The sequence below is a fragment of the Mustela lutreola genome, chromosome 1 (assembly GCF_030435805.1).
Source record: "Mustela lutreola isolate mMusLut2 chromosome 1, mMusLut2.pri, whole genome shotgun sequence".
Classification (NCBI taxonomy): Eukaryota; Metazoa; Chordata; class Mammalia; order Carnivora; family Mustelidae; genus Mustela; species Mustela lutreola.
Genome location: NC_081290.1, coordinates 66,754,947 through 66,778,147, shown reverse-complemented (window position 1 = coordinate 66,778,147; position 23,201 = coordinate 66,754,947). Strand labels below are relative to the sequence as shown.

Sequence of the window (23,201 nt, the reverse complement as noted above, 5' to 3'; positions counted from 1 at the left end):
ATCGGGCTCCCGGCTCCACTGGGAGTCTGCTTCTCTCTCTGACCACCTCCTCGCTCATGTTCTCTCTCACTGCATCTCTCTCAAATTAAAAAAAAAAAAAATTGACATTGCCATGTCCTGGGACGTCCGCAGGCCATTCTGCTTCTATAAGAAGCATAGTTCCACACAATGAACTTCAGAACAAATGGCAAACCGTTTGCACAGTGAACTTCAGATAGATGAGTTCACTTATAATCAGACCCAGTTCTTTGCTTTCCCATATTTTCCACCTGAAGTTACTTCCACCACGAAAAACCTCTTTGAACATCATGTTCTCCCTTAGTGGCCATTTGGTCTCCCCATCACTACAGACTTTTCTAAAGAGTCTCCCCACTTAACACCTTAGTGCCTCCTGCTGCCCCAGCACCAGCCTGGACGCAATCCGCAACTCTGGCCCCCGATTCTTAAACCCGGCAGGTCGGCTTTCGGCCACTATTCTCCAGAGCTGTGCTTCCTGCCAAGATCAGTTTTTGAGTCTTGTGGGTGCCTCTTGGGTCCTGTCTCAACTGCTGCTCCACAACCTTGGAGCCGCCACGCTGGTCCTGACACGGGTGCTCCTTCTGGCCTCCAGGTTGTCTCTAGTTTTTCTCTACCCTGGTTTCATCTCTCTGCCCATCTCAGAGAGCCTCTAGGCTCTGTCCTAGGTTGCCTTCTGTCTCGATACTCCTGGGCAGGTGCCCTCCAGTGTGGCTCTGCAGCAATGGAAACGCGTGTGTCTCAGCCAGCCTGGGCGGCAGCTGCTAACCACACGTGGCGAGTGAACACTTGAAATGTGGCCAGTGCAGCTGAGGTGCTGAGCTGCTAATTTTGTTTGTCATTATGTGGAAGTGACCACGTGTGGACCGTGGCTCAGTACGGGTGGGCAGTGCAGATGGTCACACGTCGGAGGCCCTGGCTCCGTCGTGGTGCATCTGCAGAAACGTGACGCCTCTGCTGGGATGGCCCGCAGATCTTAGACATCAGTCTGGACTGCTTGGCTTCACCCCTGCACGCACACTCCCCTCACTTTGTGCTCTGTTAGCTGGGAGCATGGAGGTCTCCTAGCTCCTCACTGTTCCTTGTCAGGTCCTGAGTTTTCCCTGCTAAACGTCCTGCAGACCCTACGCACATGCGCACCAGTGTCTACACAGACGCATGCACATGCAGATCACACGTAGCTGAGCATGTACGCGCGTCTGTGCATGGGCTTCCCCATTCTGGTGCCACTTGGCGGCCTGGTGGACATTCCGCCCCCTCTCTTTCCCTCCTCCTGCTTCAGACGGTATTCTTCATATCCTCAGTTGCAGCGCAGTTCCTGTGCCCTATAGCTCATCAGTTCGAAGCATAGGATTGCGTGGGTTTTCCTGTGCCCACAATCATGTGGCCATCACCACAATCCATTGAGAGCCCGGGAAGGAATGCTATGCCATTTAGGTGTCACTGCCCCCCACACCTCCCATGCCCCCCAGCTCCAGGTGGCCACCAGCTGCTTGTTGTTTCTATAGACCTGCCCATCCCAGACATTTCACAGGAAGGGACTGTGCGATCCCTTGCGTTTGTCTCCCCTCCCTTGGCAGGCGCTCCAGATGCAGCAGCCCCTGTCCTGGCTGGTCTGTCTGTCCCTGCTGCCTTCGGTCTGCTCTCCTGTGGCAGCCGTTTGTCCCATTCCATCCGCTTCTCTGAGACCATGGAGAGAGGAGCAGAGCTGGGGCCTGCCGGGCACGTCCCTTCCCTGGGGTCCTCACCATGCCCCCACGCCAGCGCCCCCACAGCACGTCCTCTGCCCTGTGTACAGGGTCTGTGGACACTGAGCTGGGTGACTTGTTAGCTTTAGTGTTCAAGAAGTTACTTCGTCTCTGAACCCATTTTCTCATTTGAAGAATGGGTTTACAGCGTTACTTCATACATTTGTCACATCCTGCCTCCCGCAGAGTGCCCTGGCTGCTTGCTGCTGGGGGCAGTGGGCCCCACCTGGCTCTCTGAGGGGCCTTGCATCCTCGGTCACTCACAGCGCACCTGTTAGAAGGTTCTAGATCCATACCTGCCAGTGTGATTGCTATGAGGGCTACAGCAGGTGCTCTGTGGACTGTGTCTGAATTCTGTGAATGAGGACTCACAGAGAAAAATGATCATATGTAGCTGTGCTTAAGAAATGGGAAGTCTTGTGTGTGACTTTCAGTTTCCGTGTTGGTTGGGCGCCCTTCATGGACTCTTTGTTTTTATTATAGGCAGCCTTGCCATCTCTGACAAACCCTCCATCTTTGAGTCCCATCCGACGGAAGGGAAAGGAGAAAGAACCCGGAGAGCCAGCCTCTGTGCCCTTGAGCCCCAAGAAAGGCAGTGAAGCCAGTCCAGGTATGAAATGACGACGGGGAGGGCTGGGGCTGGGGCGCCTGCATATCAGCGAGATCACATTCACGCCCAGCTTAATTTAATAGCTTGGTAGTTTTTGGAAATAAAGTTCACGGCAGTGAAGCCAGAGAAGGCGTTTCCCTGGTTTGGTTTCAGATGTTAAATATTAATTCCTAAATGTGTGTGGACCACGTTCCCGTCTTGGCGTCACTCTGTGTCACTGGCTGACACGTGGCCGTGGTGGTCTGTGGGCCACTGGCCCCCAGCAAGCTGTCCTGCCTGCTGTCCTCCCTGTCCCGCTTCTCCCTCTTTCCATTTACAATTTCAGTCAGGGAGGTATGTGTGGATAGCCAGGAACAGAGCTAGTGGATGAAAGAGTTTGTCCTGACATGTGAAGATTAAAGCCTAAAGTGCCGACGTGGGGAACAATCATCTGAGTGAGAGGAACCCGACAAACTTAGATGTGTGGCGGGGTAGCCACCCCTGGGAGGGGCCGACGTTTGCATGGGGCCCTGTGACTTCTGGACCGGCCGTGAATGGGCACAGGAAGGCCTAGGCAGGGTGAGAGGTGACTGACCTGTGCTGTCGCACTCCCACCAGACCCGTTGGCACATCTCACGGCGCTTGGGGGTCATTCGTGATCCTCCCAGGAGACACATGACGTTAAGGCTTTCGAAAAGTGCTCCTTTCTGAGGACTGACAGGGCACTGCAGGAAGCTTTACCAGCTTTGAAAACTTCTGAACTTGACAAATGTCGTATGTCACTGATCATCTTCAGTGGATTAAAGAGAGGGCTGCGAGTCAATAATCTTTAAATTTTGAGAACAGTTTTACTTAGTGCTTGGCATTTCGTGACGGTCTACTTGCCATCTTCAGTCTGGAAGCACGCTGTTGGCGTCCGGGCTCCTGGTCACTTTGGCTGGGCTTAGCCCCACCGTGCCACTGGGAGCCGCAGGTGCTAGGGCCCATGTGGGGGCTAGAGGCCACTGGCTTGCGGCTCCTCTGATGCGCAGCCAGGCAGCCAAACTGTGCCAGATGGTAGAATGCTGCTGCTCTTCTTTTTTCTCATCTCACCTCATTGTTTTGGGGGAGATATTCAGACTCTGTTTATGCTTATGTCAATTCCTTGTTACTTCTGAGTAATTAAAAAGTCAGAGGAAGAATTTGAATTTATTCTGTTATCATACGTTTAAAAAATTGTTATTGCCGGTAATCTCTTTAACTTGGCAAGTGTGTACTTTTGAGCTCAACGTGTATTTTGTGTGTTTTAAAGCCTCTCGACAATCTGATGCCCCAGGGCCTGTTACAGCAAATAAGTCCTCATCGTTGGGGAGTTTCTGTCACCTTCCTTCGTACCTCAAATTGCACGACGTCCTGAAAGCTACTCACGCCAACTACAAGGTGCGGCTCCTTTTGTGAAAATATGCACACAATTTTCTAATCGATCATGGTGTCTTTCTTAAGATTGATCGCTTGTGTACGTACATAGATGGGCGTACAAGGAAGTCCCTGTGAATCAGTAGTTTCTCCCAGTTTGTCTTTCAGCTTTGATTATGGTAGCTCTCATCACACAAGCATGGGAGCAGTGATCTCTGGGTTTAGCCGTGCTGTGTCTGGGCATCCCGGGCTGCCTCACAGTCCAGTATGGGCTGGCAGGCCTCGGGCCTTGGTGTGTACACATTCTCATAGCTGGGACTTTTTTTTATCGCCGTGTGGGAAGGACGCACGGGCGTGGTCTGCAGGAATCCAGGTGCAGGCTTGCTGTGCTCTGTCTCCCCCACACTTGTCCCCAAACCACAGAGGCTTCTCTGTCTGACATGAAGCAAAACCACGGGCTCACAGAGGAATATAGGTGTGCAGCTAAAAACGAGGGCTTCATTGCCATAGTCCAGGCCCAGGGAACCCCGCCAGCAGTGTAGGGCCTGCCGACGGGCCAGGTGTGCAGACACTCCCGAGGGCCAACCTTACAGACAGGTGTCTGGAGGGAGAGCAGTCTGCTTGTCCACTCTTCTGCACAGGTGTGTTTCGGCTTTCTCATGCTGAGACAATGAAGGAAAAATCTCCCGTGTTTCTCTTAGGGCTTTTCACTGGTGAGCTACCTGCTTAGTTGCCCCCAGCACTGTTTCCCTAGTGAGCCGTTTCTCCTGCACTAACTAATCTGAAACACAGCCTTTTCCAGATGCTGAATTCTCGTGGGTCTGTATTTCATCTACTATTTGGTGACATTAGTCTGTCCATCTGTTCCTCTGTTAGAAGCATGCATACCCATTATGTAGCTCTGGAGTACATCTTTGAGGCAGTCAGTTCCCCTATTCTGCTTTAGAATCTTTTCTTGATGTTCCTTTATTTTTGTATTTGTGCACTAGAATAAGCTCATCTAGTTCCAAAGGATCCTGAGAATATTTCCACTGGGGTCATGTTAAATTTATAGATTAATTCAGAGAGAACCAATATTGAGATGTGAAATACACCTGTCCAAATGCTTTTTTGTTTATTGAAACGTTCTTGTATGTGCCTCAGATGTACGTAAAGTTTAAAGAATTTTTAAAAAGAATTTTTGAAGATTATTTCACATAGATTTTATATATTTCTTGATAAATATGTCCCCAGATGGTCATCATCTTTTGTTACTGATTGATATTTCTCAGTTTTGTTGAAAACCGTATATAAACCTCATCTGGCTTCTTTTCTGAAGAATATTGATGATTTTGAAAGGTACAAATCTTCAGCTGTGTTTGCAGCAGATTCAGAGGCTCTCTTTAGTCTGTGTTTCTCCTGTCACCCACCCAAGTGGCAGGGGGTACGATGGAAATCCTGCAGAGAGAAAGTGTTTTTTTCTGCCTGTTTTCAACTCCTGTCTCTGGTCTTGGGACCCTGTTGATGCTCCTGGCATCTATTCCATCCTTATCATTTCCCCTCTGGGTCACTTCTTGGCCTTTTGGCTAAGATCAAGTGCATTTCCCCTCTGGGAAGTCCTGGGCTTCACGCTATACCCCATGCACCGTGACCCCCCAGTATCTCGGACGCCCGCCTTGTTGGCGTGTTTGGAGTGCCTGGCACATGTGAGATTCGTCACAAGGTCTCTTCATCTTCATTCCTCCTCCTGAGTGGCCGTGTCTGTGGCCCTCCACTCTGGCTCTGTTCTCAGCCCCCTTCCATGTCCTGTGGCCTGGTGTCACCTCTGTTCTTCAAGCTCAGCCTTCCTGTGTGCTTGCCCCTCGCCCCCTTGCCCTGCCCTGCCTGCTGGAGGTGAGCACCTTCTGTCCTGCCCCTGTGGGATGTGGCTCTACTTGTCCTTCCTCAGATTGTTGGAAAGGCCCCTCCTGGTGACACAGAGCAGCCACGGGACTCGGGCCTGCCCAGTGGTTGTCTTCCATGTGTGTCTCGCCTGCCGCCCTCCCCCATGGCCCAGGAGTGCTTTCTCTCTCATGAGGGGCTATATTTGAGTTCATGGAGCAGATTATTTTCTCTGTTGCAGCGTTTTTGCTGGTTTTTATTTTCATAGTTGATCTCTCCCCTCCTGGCCCTTGTTCCATGTTTTGTCTTTGGAGCTGACCCCTTCTCTTAGGCTGTTAAGTAGGGGAGTTGCATAACTGAATTCAACTGGGCCCTTTAGAATCCTAATTTAATCCTTCTTAAGATGAATTTAATATTTTGCCATAGCCAGGCTGAAAGGCGGTTTCTGGATTTGATAATGATTCCTCAGGGATACTAATATATTTAGAACAAGTTGTGTATTTTTTATTTTTTGATCTCGTGCTTATCAGATGCTGGTTATAATGGACATTTACATTTTTCCCCCCTCATGATAGAAGATCAGAAATTCTTTCTTTCAATAGCATCGATGTAAGTTGGAAGATGCTTCTGAAAGATGCCAGTTTTATACAGCTATCTGGAAGAGGTGTTTCCTTTCCGAGGCATTTTCCCAGCGCTGACCGCAAACAGATAGCCCTCATGGCACGTGTGTAGGGTTGCAGAGCAGGACACCTCCCACCACATGGACAGCGCATGTCTTTGTTGCATGTGACAGACGGGATGGTGCAAGTAATCCTGTGTTCTTTTCCTCCACCTTCCCAAGGTTACCTTGGATCTTCAGAACAGCACTGAAAAGTTTGGAGGCTTTCTGCGCTCTGCCTTGGATGTTCTCTCTCAGATCCTGGAGCTGGCAACGCTGCAGGACATTGGGAAGGTGGGTGTTTGGTTTCTTGTCATTGAGCTGTAGCTGCCAACATGAGGACCTGTACAGCTGGAATGCCAGCAGTCAGGCACGTTCAGAAGGCATTAGTGGCTTGAGAAGCTTCTGCGTGTGTCCCCCTCACCCTCTGCACCATGTTGTAGCTTTGGACTCTGATGCTTGTCTTAGCCTCAGGCTGGAGGTGTTCTGCCTCTCTCCTCTTTTCAGTTGCTTTCTGTGCATTAGCTTAGACCCAGCTTATTCTAGAATATGAGTGGGTTTAAACTGTGCTGACAGTCCCTTTGTGTTCTTATTGATCTTTGCAAGCGGAAAGGGTGACAACAGATGTGGTGAGGGTACAGAGCTGGCTCCTTTGGGCTGTGGGAAGCCGCAGAGCAGTGGTAGACGCTCCTTTGCCGCAGCCCCAAGCCCTGTGTGCCCTACCATCGTCTGACAAGCTGGCGCTTGGACACATGAGAGTTCCAGGAGTTGTGTGGTGAGCGCTTGTCTCAAGTGTCCACACCCCAGGGCTTTGACTGTGTATCCACCTACCAGCTCTGGGGGCGTCTTACCTTCTTCTGATGGGTTGCTCCCCCTTTAAACATGTCTGTCAAGCAAAGTACCGTATGCTGGTGAAATTTGTTTGTTTTTGTTTCTCTCAGTCTTTCTCTTGGCTCATAAGCACACCTACTTTTTTGTGATTACATACGGTATTCCGTTTCTTTTCAGTTCTCTCTTGTGGTTTTTTCATGTCTGTTTAGTGCATGAACTTTTTTTAATGGCTGGATATTGTGCTGTTGCAACTGATGCTCAGTTGTCCCTCAGAGTGAGACTTGTCAGAGCTGTTCCTGATCCGGCCTTCCTGGGGAGACCTACTACGCGTCTGCAGGCATGGGGCTCTTCCCTATAGGGTCCTTGGTCCTGGCGACCCATTGCTTTTCGTCTCTCTTACCGACAGGTATCTTGTGGCCTGTGGTCTGTGTGCAATAACATCTTGTGGCAAAATGGGAAGTACAGTACAGTTTAACTTTGAATGTTAGAATGTTAGATATCTAACTTTGAATGATATATATGAGATTTTTTTTTTTTTATTTGATAGAGAGAGATCACAAGTAGATGGAGAGGCAGGCAGAGAGAGAGAGAGATGGAAGCAGGCTCCCTGCTGAGCAGAGAGCCCGACGCGGGACTCGATCCCAGGACCCTGAGATCATGACCTGAGCCGAAGGCAGCGGCTTAACCCACTGAGCCACCCAGGCGCCCTATATATGAGATTTTTAAAATACTAAAACTTTGGTGTTTTTTTTGGAATTCAGATGACTTTTGTCTTTTTTACTTTTGTTTTTGTATTTTTTCATTTTCTAGGAGCATGGTTCCTTTTCTCTTGTTATCTTTTTATTATGACTTCCACATACATAGAAATAGTTGTTCTCCTGTGGCAGCTGGTGAATTTATCCCCTGGTGCATTCATCCCCAGATGGGAAAGTAAATAATGAAGTCCAAGTCTAGTAAGTGTTGGCATTAGGGGTCCTGATAGTTCTGAAAACAGGGATAGCCTTATATTTCTTCTTTTTTAGAGGTGTGTGTAGTAACTTCATCTCCCAACATCTTGTATCTGGGGCAGGAGTGACTGCGCGTTGCCGCTTCTTGTCTTTGTCTTTATGGGTAAAGAGCACTTGCTTCCCCCCCTCCTTGCCTGCTGTTCCGCTTTGATCTCTTTTGCTGTTGATGACAAAGGCCTGTTGCAGCCATGGTTTTGGCTTCCCCGATCCCCCATCAGGGCTCTGGGAGCCTCTTCTGCTTAAATACTCAGTCTTCCTTCCTGGTCTTCTCAATGAAAGTGCATGGCGGAACCCCCCAGGATTTTCTTTGCACATGGACACCTGTGTGTGAGGAGTCTCCTTGGCCAGTCCCTACACGGGGAGGGCTGGGACCCCCTCTGGCCAGACACGCCGCCCAGCTTGGGGGAAGCCTGTCCAGGGGCCCAAGTGGCAAGATCAGGGTATAGACCCACGACCTGATGCTTATGGATTTGTGGCGGGTGCCCCTACCAGACGCAGTCTTGCCGCCGTGCACACACGGGACATGCAAGGACACGTGCCGTCTCTGGCTCTGGGGGGCCTGAGCCCCACACACAGCTTGGGGGAGCGATGCCACCTGCAAAACATACCCGCAGCTTTCCCTCAGATTTCTGTGAGCTCATCTGATTATACCAAGGGACGGCAAAGACAGACTTAGAATTGAAAATAGAGTTGTTTTCTAAATAGTAACACTGGGGATGAAAAATAATTTCAATTCTAATAATAATGATAATTCAAATAATTTTCCTTTTTCTCTTTTTTAGACCTTGTTTATTCCATACTCCATTTTTATGTCCTTGAAATGTGCTGTGATTTGGGTGTCAGTGTTGTTTTGGGGCAGTCCTTTATGCTCATCTCCCATGTAACTCCCTATAGTTTTCCAGATTGTTCCTTTATTTTCTCTGGCTTCTGGACACTTTATTGGTTTTGAGTGATTTGATTTTAATGTGCCTCAGGGTAACTTTCCTTAGGTTTCTTGTGCTTCATTTTGTTGAACTAAGACCTCTGGCTTAATAGTTTTCTTAAAGTTTGTGAAATTTGGGGCCATTATTTCCTCAGATATCCTTTCTGGCCCTGCCCACTGGTTTTTCTTCCCTCCTAAAGGGACTCTAGTTAGCTGCATATTTGGGTGCTTGGGGTGTCCTGTACGGGGCTCCCTGAGGCTCCTCTGGGTGTTTTTCTCATGTTCTGTCTGGTCTTGCACCGCTCTTGTTTTCAGGCCTTGAATCCTATCCTCTGCAGTGTCCAGGCTGTCAGCCCAGCTCACGTTCTGTCATCACTACATGGTAGTTCCGTCTCTAAGTCTGACCTGGGTCTCTTTTTGGATCTTCTGTGTCTCTACTTAAGTGTTTGAGCACATGGAATATACCGTTGTGATGAATTCTGATGCCATTCTCTGCTAATTCTAAAATCCTGTCCATTCTAGGTCATTTTTGATTGCTTGGTTGTACTCTTCATTATGGATCACAGATTGCTACCTCTTTGCATGTCTGGTCATCTTTGACTAGATGCCAGGCACAGTGAAATGTTGGGTCCTGGGCCTTTCTGTGTCTTGTAAATCTTTTTGAGCTTTACTCTGAGATAGGTTTAAATTGTGTGGGAAGTTTACTCTTGGGTCTTGCATTTGCGATGTTAGTTGGGTTGGAGCGATGCTCCGTCTTGGGCTAACTGTGGGGCTCACCCCGGACAGCTGTCTCTGGCGGGCTGCCCTATAGACCCCTGCTGCTTTAGCTTCCCTGGATTCACAGCTCTTCCGGACTTGGGGTCTCTCTGCTGTACTATGCCTCTCTTCCTTGTGCCCTGACCTGGACAGTCTCCCAGGGCAGTGGGCCAGTGCAGTGTTTGTCCCTGCCCCTTAGTTACTCTCCTCCAGTCCCTGCCCTTTGGTGTCTTGTCACCGCAACTGCACCATGGTCTGACGCTTCTTTTTGTTGTTTGGGTGACAGGTATAAATGGGCCCGGTGCCCTGTTTTGCCAGAAGTGCAAGTATGTATTCCATGGCACATTGGTGCCTATGCTAGGACGTGCTTCTGGAGCTCTTTGGGTCTCCAAGGCCGCCACGGCCTCCTTCCTCACCAGTTTCCCATGCCTCTTGAAGGGTTTGGTGCCACCAAGTCCTTTATACATGTTTGTTAGGAGACCTGGTCTTTTGCTAGACACCTTGTGATCTGGAGGCTTGGGCTGTAATTCTTCCAGTTAACATTTATTAGACACCAGCTATGGGCTTGTAAAACCCAAAAGCAATGTGTTGCAAATTCAGCCTGCAGAATACAACCTGGAATGCTCAGAGTCTAATTTAATTTAGTAAATCAGAATATTAAAAATATATGGTCCTTGCATTTGCAACCAATGCAAGTCTGTTGTTTTTAGTACTGGAAACTGTCCCTCGCAAGGGAAGTGAGAGGCAGTGTGGCTGCTGTGAAGTCTAGCCCTGCTGACAGAAGCAGTGGCTACTGACCTTGCTGTCACCAAGGCGTTGGGCCATTGGTGCCAAGTGCCTGGCCTGGCATCATCCTGAGAGCTCATGTCCTTGTCCTTCCTGATGCCCCAGAGGACACCAGGTGTCCTGGGTCTCATGGGTAAAAGTAGTTTGCGAGTAGTCATTGAAGGCAGTCATTTTGGTCACTTTTGCAGATCCCTGTAAGACCCCTGGGGCGTTCCATAGTAGATCACACAAGGCCTGGTCCTTGTGTTTGGCTGCACTTCTGGAGGGCTCCTGACTCCTCCATACTCTGCATCCCTGCCCTGAGCACAGGGGCAGGAAGTACCTGGTTAACAGTTAGTGCCCGAGCAGACGAGTGAGCCAGCAAGTGACGGTAATGCCTGGTAGAGAGGCCTCAGGCAACAGTGCTGCTGCCCATGCTTTCCTCTGACTTTGTTCCCAACGATGGACTGCAGGCTCCCCTGGCATTGACTGACGCTTACGAGTTTCGTGGACACTTGCATGTGTCTGCTGTCTTTGTGGGGCTCACAGCCAGAGGAAGCCACTGCGAGTTGCTCACTTTGGTGTCTCATTACTTCCTCTTTTGCAGTGCGTTGAAGAGATCCTGGGGTATCTGAAATCCTGCTTCAGTCGGGAACCAGTGATGGCAACTGTTTGCGTTCAGCAGGTAAGAAAGTCCTTTCCGGGAGAGGACTTGTCCTGGAAAGCCATAGCTCTGGGCAGGAGGCTGTGATGCTGCAGGTCCCAGAGAAGGTGGTGCTGGGGGCGTGATGGTGGCCCTCAGTCCTGTGTTGGCTCACTGTGTTACCGGGCAGAGGGGTCCCTTTCCCAGTCCCCTTCAGGAGGGAGAGGCCCACCACTGGCGAGGGCAGCTGGACTCTCGCCGGTGTCCCCCCCCCGGGTTTTGTTTGGAATGCTCGGTCTCATTGAGAACCACAGTGAAGTTGAGGCTCTGAGGTTCTTTGTACGACTTACCTTGCCTGGCACCACGCGGTCTCACGTGCTGCTGATGGTGATTCTCAGCAGGCATTTCCGTCTGAATTTTTGCTGACGTGCCCTGTTAGCTTCAGCTGGGTAGACTCTGCCTGGGAAATGCTTTGTGTATTGTTCATGCTGTGTTCAGTCAGATGCTGATGGCTTCAACTCTCTCACTCTAGCTGTTGAAGACTCTCTTTGGGACCAACTTGGCCTCCCAGTTTGATGGCTTGTCATCCAACCCCAGCAAGTCTCAGGGCCGAGCACAACGTCTGGGCTCCTCCAGTGTGAGGCCGGGCTTGTACCACTACTGCTTCATGGCTCCATACACGCACTTCACCCAGGCCTTAGCTGATGCCAGCCTGAGGAACATGGTGCAGGCGGAGCAGGACCACGACCCCTCAGGGTAACCTTCCAGCTGTCCTGGCCGAGGTGCTCATGTTGGCGGGTGGGGGTGGGGCAGGACATCTCCAGTAGACACATGACAAAGCGAGCAATGACAGTTTGTAAAAAGTAGGGGAAAAAATGGCCATGGTCTTCTCATATACTCCCCTCTGTCTGAAGAACTTTGGAAAGTGTGCTTGTTACCAAGATGCTGGAGGCAAGGCCCTGCCTTCTAAGAAGTGTATGGTCCAGTGAGTAAGATGGCGTATGGGGGACTGTGTGGCCTCGGGGACCAGGCCGGTGTGGGAACACCAGGCCCACTCCCTGGGAGGCCGCCAGGGCTGCGGTGTGGGATGTGGGATGTGAGACATGCTGGCTCCAGGTGCCGATAGGGGGTACCACTCAGGTCTACACTCAGGTTGGTTCAGTAGTGCTGGCATCTGAAGGTGTCTGAGGGGCATAGGAGTATCTCCTATAATGGTACTTGGCATTTTATAACGTTGTGGCTAGAAGTCTCCATTTAAATTTATGGTTGTGTTTTTGGTGCCTGGAGTAGAGTAGTTGTTGCTTAAATTCCTCTAATTATTAGGAGGTATTTGAGGTACTGCTCAGTGGAGTAACAAGGGGATTCCTGGTTTTTTCCTTTATACGGGTAGCGATAAATAGCTGGTTAACCTACTGGAGTCAGAAGCCCAGGAAAATGCCCTTGTTCCAGGCCTTGCATTGGTGGCTTACCCACAGTATATCCAGTTCCCAGGAATCAATCTCTTTAAATGCTTTGTTTAATGATGTGGGGTATAAATAAGAGAGTAAGGAAGCCTCTGTGTGTGTGTTTGTGTGTGTGTGTGTGTGTGTGAGAGAGAGAGAGAGAGAGAGAGAGAGAGAACGGTCATCTAACTTTGAATGTGTCTCTTGAAAAGCGTGTCGTGATGTGACTATTTTAAGAACTTTCTTCTAAGAAAATCAAGTGAGCTCTTCAGAGTCACTGAATCTTTCCAGTGGGCATCCCCTTTCAGCCTCACTACAGCCTGGGCTGGGTGGCGGTGGGTTTCCTGCGCCAGGCGAGTTCTTTCCAGGTGCCTGCTGCCCCAGACAAAGCTTGGGACGGCCGCCCCCTGTGGTCCCGCTGCAGTTCAACTGTCCGTGTTGAAAGGAGGGGATCCCACTGTGGGTGTGGCCCCCCAGGTCCTCTGGCTCCGAGTGTGGCTGGGGACACGGGAGAGGATTTAAGGCCACTCTTTGCTCCTGTTTTTCCGTTTGGCAGGTGGTTTGATGTCCTTCAGAAGGTGTCTACCCAGTTGAAGACCAACCTCACAAGCACCACAAAGAACCGCGCGGATAAGGTGAGGGGAGGCGGCAGGCTTGGGAGCTTGGGGACGAGGCTTGGCACCTCCCAGGTCGGGGGCTTCAAGTTTTCAGTTGAAGAATAACTTACAATTTGTTCTTCCCCTTTTTTACCTAGAATGCTATTCATAATCACATCCGCTTGTTTGAGCCTCTGGTTATTAAGGCTCTAAAACAGTACACGACCACCACGTCCGTGCAGCTGCAGAGGCAGGTGCTGGACCTGCTGGCGCAGCTGGTGCAGTTACGGGTCAATTACTGTCTGCTGGACTCTGATCAGGTTGGTCCCTGGCGGCTTCTTTCTGCCCTAACTGCTGGTGAGTCAGCACCAGTCACCTGTGAGAACCTGCAGGCTGCCTCCAGGGCACGGGCCTGCACTGTACCTTTCTGGGTTTAGGGCTGGCCACCCGGGTGGGACTGGCTCCCAGTGGCCATTACCCTCCCCACCCCAAGATGAGGGGATTTAAATTTTAGATACATTTCAGACTTACTCTTGCGGGGGGAGGGGCATTTTTGCAAAATGCAGGGACTTATTTTGAACAGATTATCAATTCTGACATCTAGTTTCAAACAGGCCGACATCAGGGCCATCTGTAAAAAACACTTCGGTACAAGGCAGTGGGGGTTGGCGCCACATCTCAAGAGGCCCTCCTGGCACCTGTCTGGCCAACACAGTGTGGACTTGCCCTGGTTAGCTGGGACTCAGCTGTGGGGAAATGCTTCCAGAGTCCCAGACCCCTGGGATGCTACAGATGAAGTTGCCTCTGAATCATGGAAATGTGACTGTCATTGCTGGGCCATGACCTTGGCCTCCTTTCCTAAGTGAGGCGGGAAGTGTTTGGTAGGCATGGTGTGTCTGTAGATCCTGCTAGCACCAGCACTCACCTGAGAGGGTCTGTTGCCCAGAGAAACAAGGAAACATGTTCAGGATGCTCATCTCCCTGCTGGGGTAGTAGGAAGCTGTCTTCTGATGAAAGAGGGCTTAAAGGACCAGGCTTCATGGGGGCTGACATTTGGACTCATCCTTCTTTTGCCAAATTATCAGAACATCCTCTGGGAGGCCTGCTGCCATCCTCAGGCAGATGCCCACTGGAGGGCGGTCAGGGACAACATGCCCTTTCCTCTGACACAGGGGTCTTGGCAGGCAGAGGCCTCATCTGAAGCCTCGGGTGGTGGTGGCCCAGAGAGGGAGGCAGGTGCATGCCGACCGGGGCGTGAGGAATATGGGTGCCCTGGGGGCTTTCTGGGCAAAATCTGGGGCCCACAGCAAGGGGTGCGCCCTACCATCTCCTCGGCATCCTCACTGGCAGAGCTCGATGTTCTCCTGAGGAAGCGAGAGGCTGCTCTCTTCCGGGGCTGGCTTCAGTGTGATCGCATTCTCTCTTCAGTTTTCCTGCGTAGACTGTCTTCTCAGAAATGCTGTGATTTTTGGTGCTTCTATCTGTGTGACTCCCGTCTCTACCTGACATGTGGATATGGCAGGGGGCAGCCTCAGAGCCCCTGCACAGCTGCCTCCCAGCCCCGCTCCCAGGCTGCTGCTGGTCTTTTCTTGCCATGAGTGCTCTAGACTCATATTTGTTCGGATTTGCTTGTGTCGCTTAGGGCCCTTTCTCCCCAGTCCTGAGAGTTTTAGTACAGTGACCATAGGAAGTGAGAACAGGCAGACCATTTAATTCACTTCCTGTCCTGGTCTGTATCTGTGTTGTGCCCGGGGGCTGGGAGCAGACAGTGGTGCGTAATCTCCAAGCTTGAGGTTGGGAGAGCACAAGTGCTTGGAACAGAGTTGGACACAGTACTGGCTCTGAGCTAGTCCTGAAGAGCTGTCTGTGCCCTCAGGGTCCCCTTCCCTGTCAGACAGCAGCCTTCCTGCATCAGCTCCTTTGAACATCGGGGTGTTGGGGGAGAGGGTGAGTGGACATGGGCGTCTTCTCACCCAGCCAGTCTCGGGGCATCCGAGCTGTTTGGTGGGGAGCCAGAGTGAGCCGGCTCTGTGTGTGTCTCTGTGGGTCTGCTCTGTGTCTCCCGGGGGGCTCCCACCATTCAGTGGGGCATCCTGAGTGATCTCGTCTGATAGAATACGGCTGAATTCTTGTATGCACATACGTTGGCTGCCAGGAACTGGTTAAAAATGGACAGAAATAAGTAGGGAGAAAAGCAACCTGGTTTGCATATTGTAATTACTGATGTGAAAATTTTTATTTTCCTGCCTGTAGGTGTTTATTGGATTCGTGCTGAAGCAGTTTGAATACATTGAAGTGGGCCAGTTCAGGTAATGGCCTTCTGTTCTTTTAGACTCTGTGTCCTTATTAATGCACTTACATGGGACTTTAGATTATTAAGATGAACATTTACTTTAAAGAATTATGAAGCATTTTTGCTAGACTTTTTTAAAGTGGAACTCTGATTAACATGCTGTGTGTTTTTATTTCTCTGAAAAATTGGTAAGTGTCTCAAGACCTATTTAGAAATAGTTGTGCAGCTGGAATTATACGTGTCCGTTCTCACATTTCAGAGCCTTTAATTATGAGAACAGATGGGTAATGCAGTCCCATTGGCTGGGACGCTGATTGTTTTCTGAACTTCTTAGAACGTGCTTTAGATGTGGCTGTCTTCAGTAAACGTGGTTACTGTGCACTTTCCTGGGAGGGGCCGCAGAGCTCCCTTGCTGGACAGTGAAGCCTTAACACTCTCTCCTGGGCCAGTGACAGGCGTGTGAGTGTAGTTACTGAAGATGAGATCTCTCTAGTATCTGAGCTGAACCACCCGAGTCAGGGGTGTCCACCCCTGCGCACTCAGAAGTCTGCATTTAGCTTGTGCCTCCCCAAAAAGCAAACTGCGAAGAGCCTGCTGTTCACCAAAAGCCTTACCGATGGCGTCAGCAGTCCGCTAACTTGCATTCTGTGTGTTCTGTGTATCGTGTGTATTCTTACAATAACTTCAGGAAGGCACTATGTGTTTTTAGTACAGTATTGTATTTATGAAAACTGTGCATGTAAGTAGATCCACACAGCTCAAACCCATGCTGTCGGGGGTCAGCTGGACTAACTTCACAAGTAGTTGGACTCAGCTGTCCTTTGTAAGTAGGTGAAGACTGATGCGTTCTCAGTGTCCCTTGGGACTAGAGACCCAGTGCTTTTTTACTCTAATTAGGTGACATTTTGCCTATGTGATTTGAGACAAGTTACTTTTTCTTCTTGGAGTCTAATTTCTTCAATTGAAGAGAGAAGGGGCAGGAAGAGAGCTCAGAAGATCATACCTCAGGGCGCCCAGTGCTTTCTGGGGGCTCTCCCTCAGCCCTCTCCATCCACCCCTCCCTACCCTCCCCCTTCTCCCCTCATTCCCTACTCACTCCCTCCCCTCAGTCTCTCCCCACTATCCCCCAGCCCCCCTGCTCTGTCCCTTTCTCTTTTGCTGTCAATTTGGAATCATGAGTACTTTCATGTTGTTTATATTGATCATGCATCTTAATTTTTAAAAGGAAGTATCTAAATGGATGTTTTTGTTTCTAGGGAATCAGAGGCAATTATTCCAAACATCTTTTTCTTCCTGGTATTACTGTCTTATGAACGCTATCATTCAAAACAGATCATTGGAATTCCTAAAATCATTCAGCTGTGTGATGGCATCATGGCCAGTGGGAGGAAGGCTGTGACACATGGTAACGGGACAAACCTTTCCCTGTGGTCGTCAGTAATGATGTGCTGGACAGTGTCAGTCTTCATTACACCAACTTCCAACTGTGTCCATGGCTGCTCTGTGCTTTGTGGATCTGTGTGCGTGCATGTGCGTGTGTGCATGTATACGCGTGCCTGTGTGTGCATATATGCGTGTGCTGGTGTGTGCATGTGCACAGGTGCATGTATGCATGTGCATGTGTGCCTTGTGTGTGCGCGCACATGTGCATGCATTTGTGTGCACGTGTACACCTGTGCATGTGTGCATGTATGTGTGTGCCTCTGTGCATGTGCATATATGTGCACACACACACACACGTGTGTGTGTGTGTGTGTACACACGTATGCACGGCTTAGAGATGTCATAAAAGGGAGAGAGCCCCCCATCCCCCTGCCATATCTCAGGAGCTTATACTCTTCTAAGGTCAAAACACAAGAAAAGCAGGAAGCTGATCTGAGAGACAGATAGAGCCTGATATAAACACTCTCCTCTAATTACATGAAACACAAACTGAGAAATCCACTTTCTGGAAGGACACTTGGTGTGTTGTGTCCTGGTACGGGAAGGTCCTTCTGTGCTGCCTGGCTCTTTGCAGAGACCTCAGTGAGGAGTACAGTGTGCTGCTCTCAACAGGCCCCACCTGTGCAAGGAGACTGCGGTTCGAAGAATAAACTAAATCGTTGAACTTTTCAAACAGATCTTTCAGCATTTTCCTCTTGACTCCTCTCTAGCTCTACTGTCAGAAACAGTAGGCTTTTGAACCTGGTGGGGCGACTTCCTCAGACCTTTGCAGACCCCACATGTGGGGCGGGCACTGTGATGTGCAGCCTTCTCTGTTCCACAGGCTTGTGATAAAGCAGGTAACATGTTGAGGGGGAGACACTCAGGGCCATCTGATCCTCACAGTCTCTGGAGTCGCCTTTGCCATGGCTTCACAAGGGCTGAGATTCATGCCACAGCAAAAGTTCACTCTTGGACACGTATGGAATTTGGGGTCCATGGTGCAAATGCCAAATCTAGGGATGACAAAAGCCCCCTAGATTAGAGGGTCTTTGGATAGAAAATCAGTGGGCAGCCAAACCCTTGTACTTTCTATGGAAGACTGTTATCTGTAGAACAATCAGCAAGTATGCTGTGCGTGCGTGTGCCGGGGCTTGCATGTGCCTGGGTTTGCGTGTGCTGGGGCGTGCATGCCACTAGGCAGACAGTGCCTGGCAGTGACATCAGTGACATGATTGGGCCACACCCTTCCCAAGGAAAGACGCTTCTTAGATGGTTTGTCCCCATGGTGGTGCTAGACTAAGCAAATTACTTTCACTGCTGTTTTGGATAAAGACAAAACTTGGGGGAAAGGCATTATCTAATGAGAGTGAGTTACTACTTAAAACAGTGTAGAAATCTAATACTTTCAACATAGTCATCTTTTCAGGTGAATCTTTAAGTGGAGTACACATTAGAATAGGGTGTTGCTACTTTTAGAAGATTTTAGTTTGAATTTCACTTTTGAATTTGCGTCTCTTTTTGTCAGAAGTGATGTTACATCACAGACACCCTAGTTTTTTTTAAGATTTCATGGAGTTATCAGTAAGTGTCTGAGGAAGACCTGTGGCCTCCGTGGTAGCACACTGATCATTCATAGCACTCAGGGCTAGCCTGAATTCATCCCGTATCATAAGCCGTGCACGGATTAGGGTTTCTTATTTTTTGGACACATTTTGGAGGTGTTAAGCTGTGTCTGCAGTCTCATGGTTTGTGATGACTTCTGACCCTCCTTTTGTGCCCCACAGCCATTCCAGCTCTGCAGCCAATAGTGCATGACCTCTTTGTACTGAGAGGGACCAACAAAGCCGACGCTGGAAAAGAGCTTGAAACCCAAAAAGAGGTGGTGGTATCCATGCTGCTGAGACTCGTCCAGCACCATCAGGTAAGAGAGGGGGCAGTCCCAGCAAGGGCAGGAGGAAATGGCCTATGGCCCACTGTCCGCTAATTCGCAGGTGATCCTTCATGCTGCCCGGGGCTCTCAGTTTGGGGAGCTGCCAGGGAGGGCTAAGCTTGTGGGGTTTGAATTAAAGCTGTATGGCTACCTGGGGACGTTGACTGCCACCGGGCTGATAGTCACTATGTCATTCAAGGACGTTAAGAAATTGGAGATCCTCTTCTCCAAAATCTGTTAATTGACATTGATCAGAATGATAGAATTCTAAAAGATGATTTGAAAAATCCCACATCTAAGGGGTGCCTGGGTGGCTCAGTCAGTGAAGCATCTGATTTTGGCTCAGACTGTGATCCTGGGGTCCTGGGATTAAGTCCCTCATCGGGCTTCCTGCTCAGCGGGGAGTTTGTTCCTCTCCCTCGGCCCCTCTCCCATCTTGTGCTCTGTCTCTTTCAAATAGATAAAATTAAAAAAAAAAAACCCTCACATCTGAAATAATCTGAAGACTTTAGCTGGTACATCCATCCATGTGTTGAAGCAGGGCAAGGCTGTTCTCCTTTGTGCGGAGTGTGGTTTTGTTTTCCTTAAGGTGGAGCAGTTTTGGGCGGATCAGGGGGCCTCAGTGCAGAGATGTAGCTCGCAGTGATGCCGCTCTTAGTATGCATGCTTGCCTGGCCCTTGTTGTTGCATAATTCTTGGTAGCTGTTTGTCTTTGAATATTAAAGTCATAAGCTTTTCTCGTGGAAACACTTTTCTTTGTGCATTCTCATTTTGGTTAATCTGTGTAATGTTTAATTAAATGCTTACTGTTTAATTAAATCCCATAATTACAATGAAAAGTACAAAGCACACTGGGTTGAAAGGAGGCCTGGGGAGTGCACTCGGGGAGCTCTTCATCTGCTTCTTGAGAGGACAGAGAGGGTCGGCTAGGCTTTGCCGAGGAGAGTCAGAATGGAGTGCAGATCCCCCCTCTTGTGGGAGAATGCTGCCAAGCCCACTGAGCTGAGGCATGGCTGTAGGGGTGCAGGCTTCTTACAGGGTAGGCTTGGATTGGCTTGACTCTCTCTGTAGTACTCCTGGTGAACAGGCCAGGCCACTGGGCATTTTCATCAACAAGCAGCTGATAAGTATTTTCAGTTTTGCCAGTTCTTGGGCATTGGTTGCAATAACCCAGGTTGGCTGCTCGGGACAAAAGCTGTCCCAGCCAGTGTGCCGATCAAACTTATTTACCAAAACAGATTTAGCCGTCTCTGCTCAGAACTGATCACTCATAAATTCGTGCTCGACCCTGGGTAACTTTTCTGAGAGTAAGTGCGGCTCAGTAGGAGGTTAACTTTGCGAAGAGCAGAGTGGAAATTAATGTAGACAAAAGTCAGGAGGCATCTGTGGGCTAGTCAGGGCTGTGTTTGCATTTTTCCAAAGGTTAGTATAAATTTGATTTTCTTTTTGTGCCTTTTGTTTGGTTGTGAAATCTTGTAAACCCCATAGAAGCATAGAAATATAATGATAGCTCATGTTCCTAAGGAGTGGGCAGTTGGAGTGTGCCCCTTGCGTTTTCTTCTGGTTTCCCATGTGTCCCATGTCCTGTGGGCCAGGCTGGCATTGGGTACATCTTGCCCTCACCAGGGATCGTGTTTGCCTCGTGGAGCCCTCCTGCTGAGCTGGGGTCAGTGCAGCAGGCAGGCACATGTGATCTGTGAGCACTCTGACCATGCCCCCCCAACTCCCCCTGCAGGTGCTGGAAATGTTCATCCTGGTTTTGCAGCAGTGCCACAAGGAGAACGAAGACAAATGGAAGCGACTGTCCCGGCAGATCGCCGACGTCATCCTCCCGATGTTAGCCAAGCAGCAGGTTTGTCCCCATCTGCTTCATTCTATGGGGTCCCTGGGGCACCTTCCTAAGTGGCAAAGATTCCTGTAGGAGATGGCACTTGGGACTGACATTTCACTGAGTCGTAATAAACTCAGTTTCTGGTCATCCTCAGTGCCACTCAACAGGGCAAGGATTTCATTCATTCTCAGTGACCTTCTTGGCTTGCTGTGTCTCCTGCTTCGCAAGAGAGGAGCCCCCGCCTGCCCAGAGCTCCATGACTGGAGATTGCTGGGGCCAAGGCGGAGCCAGCCTGTCTCAGTCCAGAGCCGTGTCCTTTCCCGTCTGGCTGCCCTCCCTCCCTCATTCTGCTCAAGCAGGCATTGGTACTTGATCTTGAGGTGTTTGTTGTCTCTGATCAGCCGTGATCCATAATTTAAGCAGAACTTCTCTAATCGAGCGATGTGATTAGTTGTTTCCATAACTGCAGTGGAGCGAGGTGATGGCCATGCCGTGGGGCGTGGAGCCCACTCGACACAGCTTCTGAACCATGTCTGCCACTGGGTGTCCAAGGATAGGGGGTGACCTGTGCAGGTACAGCAGCACCTTCGTAAATGCAGTGTTGGGGATGTCCCAGGGCGGCAGGGGGTGCCACTGCTGCCCTGCCAGGAACCTCACCAGTGGTCAGCAGGCATCTGGGCCTCAAGTGCTTTGGATGCGGCCAGACGGTACTATTGGCTCATCCCAATTGTCCCAGTGGAGGAAGCAGTTACTCTGGGGGACAGGCAGTGTCTGTGACTGTTGGCAGCTGGTGCAAATGTGTAGACAGGATGCAGTAGTCATTACTGTCTTCATAGCTTCAGCCCCATGCTGGATCCTGATGGACTTGTCATCCAGCAGCCACATTACAGGGAGGGAGTCTTGACTTCCAGTGACACTGACAGAGGGCAGTTTTGATAAATTAGTGAATGTGGTGTTTCAACATGGTCTTGGGTTCCATGCCTGTGGATCTGTATTTTTAGAACACTATTCCAGAAACTTTATTCCAGTCTCTCATTTGTCTTGTACACAATCTAAGGAAGGTGGGGCTGGAAGGCATGGTGACTGTGCAGGTGACCCCCATCCCCGTGAAGCCATGTGAACCACCACGCGGGGCCTGCTGGGTGGCTTGCGCCAGTGCACGCTGCACGCACAAGTGGTGGGGGCCCTTTCAGTACGAGCAGTCAATACGGAATGAACAGAGCTGGCGAAAAGCCTGGCTTCAGGGAGTCACAGTTTCACTGGATGGAGGTGGAGGAGATCCACCACAGAAGTAACTCGGTGATGTGTGTGAGACCCCAGACAGCAGGCACAGTGTGGGGTGGGCCAAGGAGAGACAACAGGTGGCAGTGTCCAGGCAAGGCTGTGTTGCTCAGTTTTTGTAAGCTTGACCTGGGTAAGAGCTTTCTAGGCAGAGAAGGCAGCAGTGCAGGCCCTAAGGTATGGGAGCATGCCCGCTGTGATCAGAGAATGTTGAGAGGCTGTGCTCGTGGAGCAGGGAGGATGGCCAGGGTCTGGAGGCCGTGGATGGCCTCTCTGGCTGGTGTGGAGGACTTGGAGGAGCCTGTCAGGGGTTTGGTACAAAGCAGTGGCGTGGTGTGATTTGGGGGCTGAGGATCGCCGCAGGATGGGACTAAGGGCTGAGCAGGAGCTCCGGCCTGTGGCATGGAGGTTGTGGGCCCCAGCAGTAGCTGCCTGCCACAGGTGGTGTGGAGCAGAGCTGGGAAGTTTGGCCTGACTTCACGGGGATGGGAGGAGGGGCGCTCATGGATGATGGGCCTCCCATCTGCCGAGGTCGGGGGATGAGGAGGAGAGATCCTGGTCTGGGTGTGTGTGGCCGGCAACCTGGGAGGCACTCTGGGGAGGCTGAGGTCGGTGTTTGGATGCACCAGTCTGCAGTTGTCAAGATGGAGCTGAGTAGAAGGTGAACACTGGGATGGGAAGAGGTAACTGTGGGACCCTGTGTAGCTGGGAAGGAGAAAAGGTGAGCTCTGAGCTTAGAGGCGGAGCCCATGGAGGAGGCAGGGAAGGCAGAGCAGGTGAGTGGCAGTGTCGAAGCTAAGAAAGGAAGGCATCTTATGGAGGGGTCAGCTCTCAGCTGCTCACCGGCTAAGCATATGAGCTAGGAGCCAACTATGCATTTGGCAGACTGGTGGACACCGGGGAGTGGTTTGGGTGGGTGTGGAAGCCTGGCTCAGGAGTGATGAGAGAGGCCTAGGCAAGAAATAGGCTCTGAGAAGGAATAGAAGTGATGTGGCAGCCAGAGGTGGAAAGAGGTCAGGCAGGGCCTGTGCGTACACTGAGGACAAAGGCAGAGGTTACTGTCCTCATAGGGCTGGGCCTGGCCCTGGCTGTGGGTCCGGTGTATGCCTGCTGAAGACCCCGAAGAGGCAGAGCTGGTGGGGCAGGTGCAGGCCGGGGCGGATGCCGGCATTGTGGAAGCTCTCCGGTGGCTCTCCTGACCATGGAGGTGGGCC

The 23,201-nt window shown here is 50.5% G+C and overlaps 1 protein-coding gene across 2 annotated transcripts in view; it reads left to right on the top strand.

Annotated features, from left to right (window-relative positions):
• Window positions 1-23,201, top strand: part of HTT (huntingtin) — a 138,107-nt gene that overhangs the window by 66,745 nt on the left and 48,161 nt on the right. For both annotated transcript variants that reach the window (XM_059166400.1, XM_059166391.1), the window contains 11 exons: window positions 2,247-2,373; window positions 3,644-3,771; window positions 6,449-6,559; window positions 11,154-11,231; window positions 11,722-11,945; window positions 13,188-13,266; window positions 13,386-13,547; window positions 15,481-15,536; window positions 16,777-16,925; window positions 18,730-18,866; window positions 20,611-20,727. In XM_059166400.1, the coding sequence (XP_059022383.1) occupies window positions 2,247-2,373; window positions 3,644-3,771; window positions 6,449-6,559; window positions 11,154-11,231; window positions 11,722-11,945; window positions 13,188-13,266; window positions 13,386-13,547; window positions 15,481-15,536; window positions 16,777-16,925; window positions 18,730-18,866; window positions 20,611-20,727 (1,368 nt within the window). The remainder of the gene's footprint in view (window positions 1-2,246; window positions 2,374-3,643; window positions 3,772-6,448; window positions 6,560-11,153; window positions 11,232-11,721; window positions 11,946-13,187; window positions 13,267-13,385; window positions 13,548-15,480; window positions 15,537-16,776; window positions 16,926-18,729; window positions 18,867-20,610; window positions 20,728-23,201) is intronic.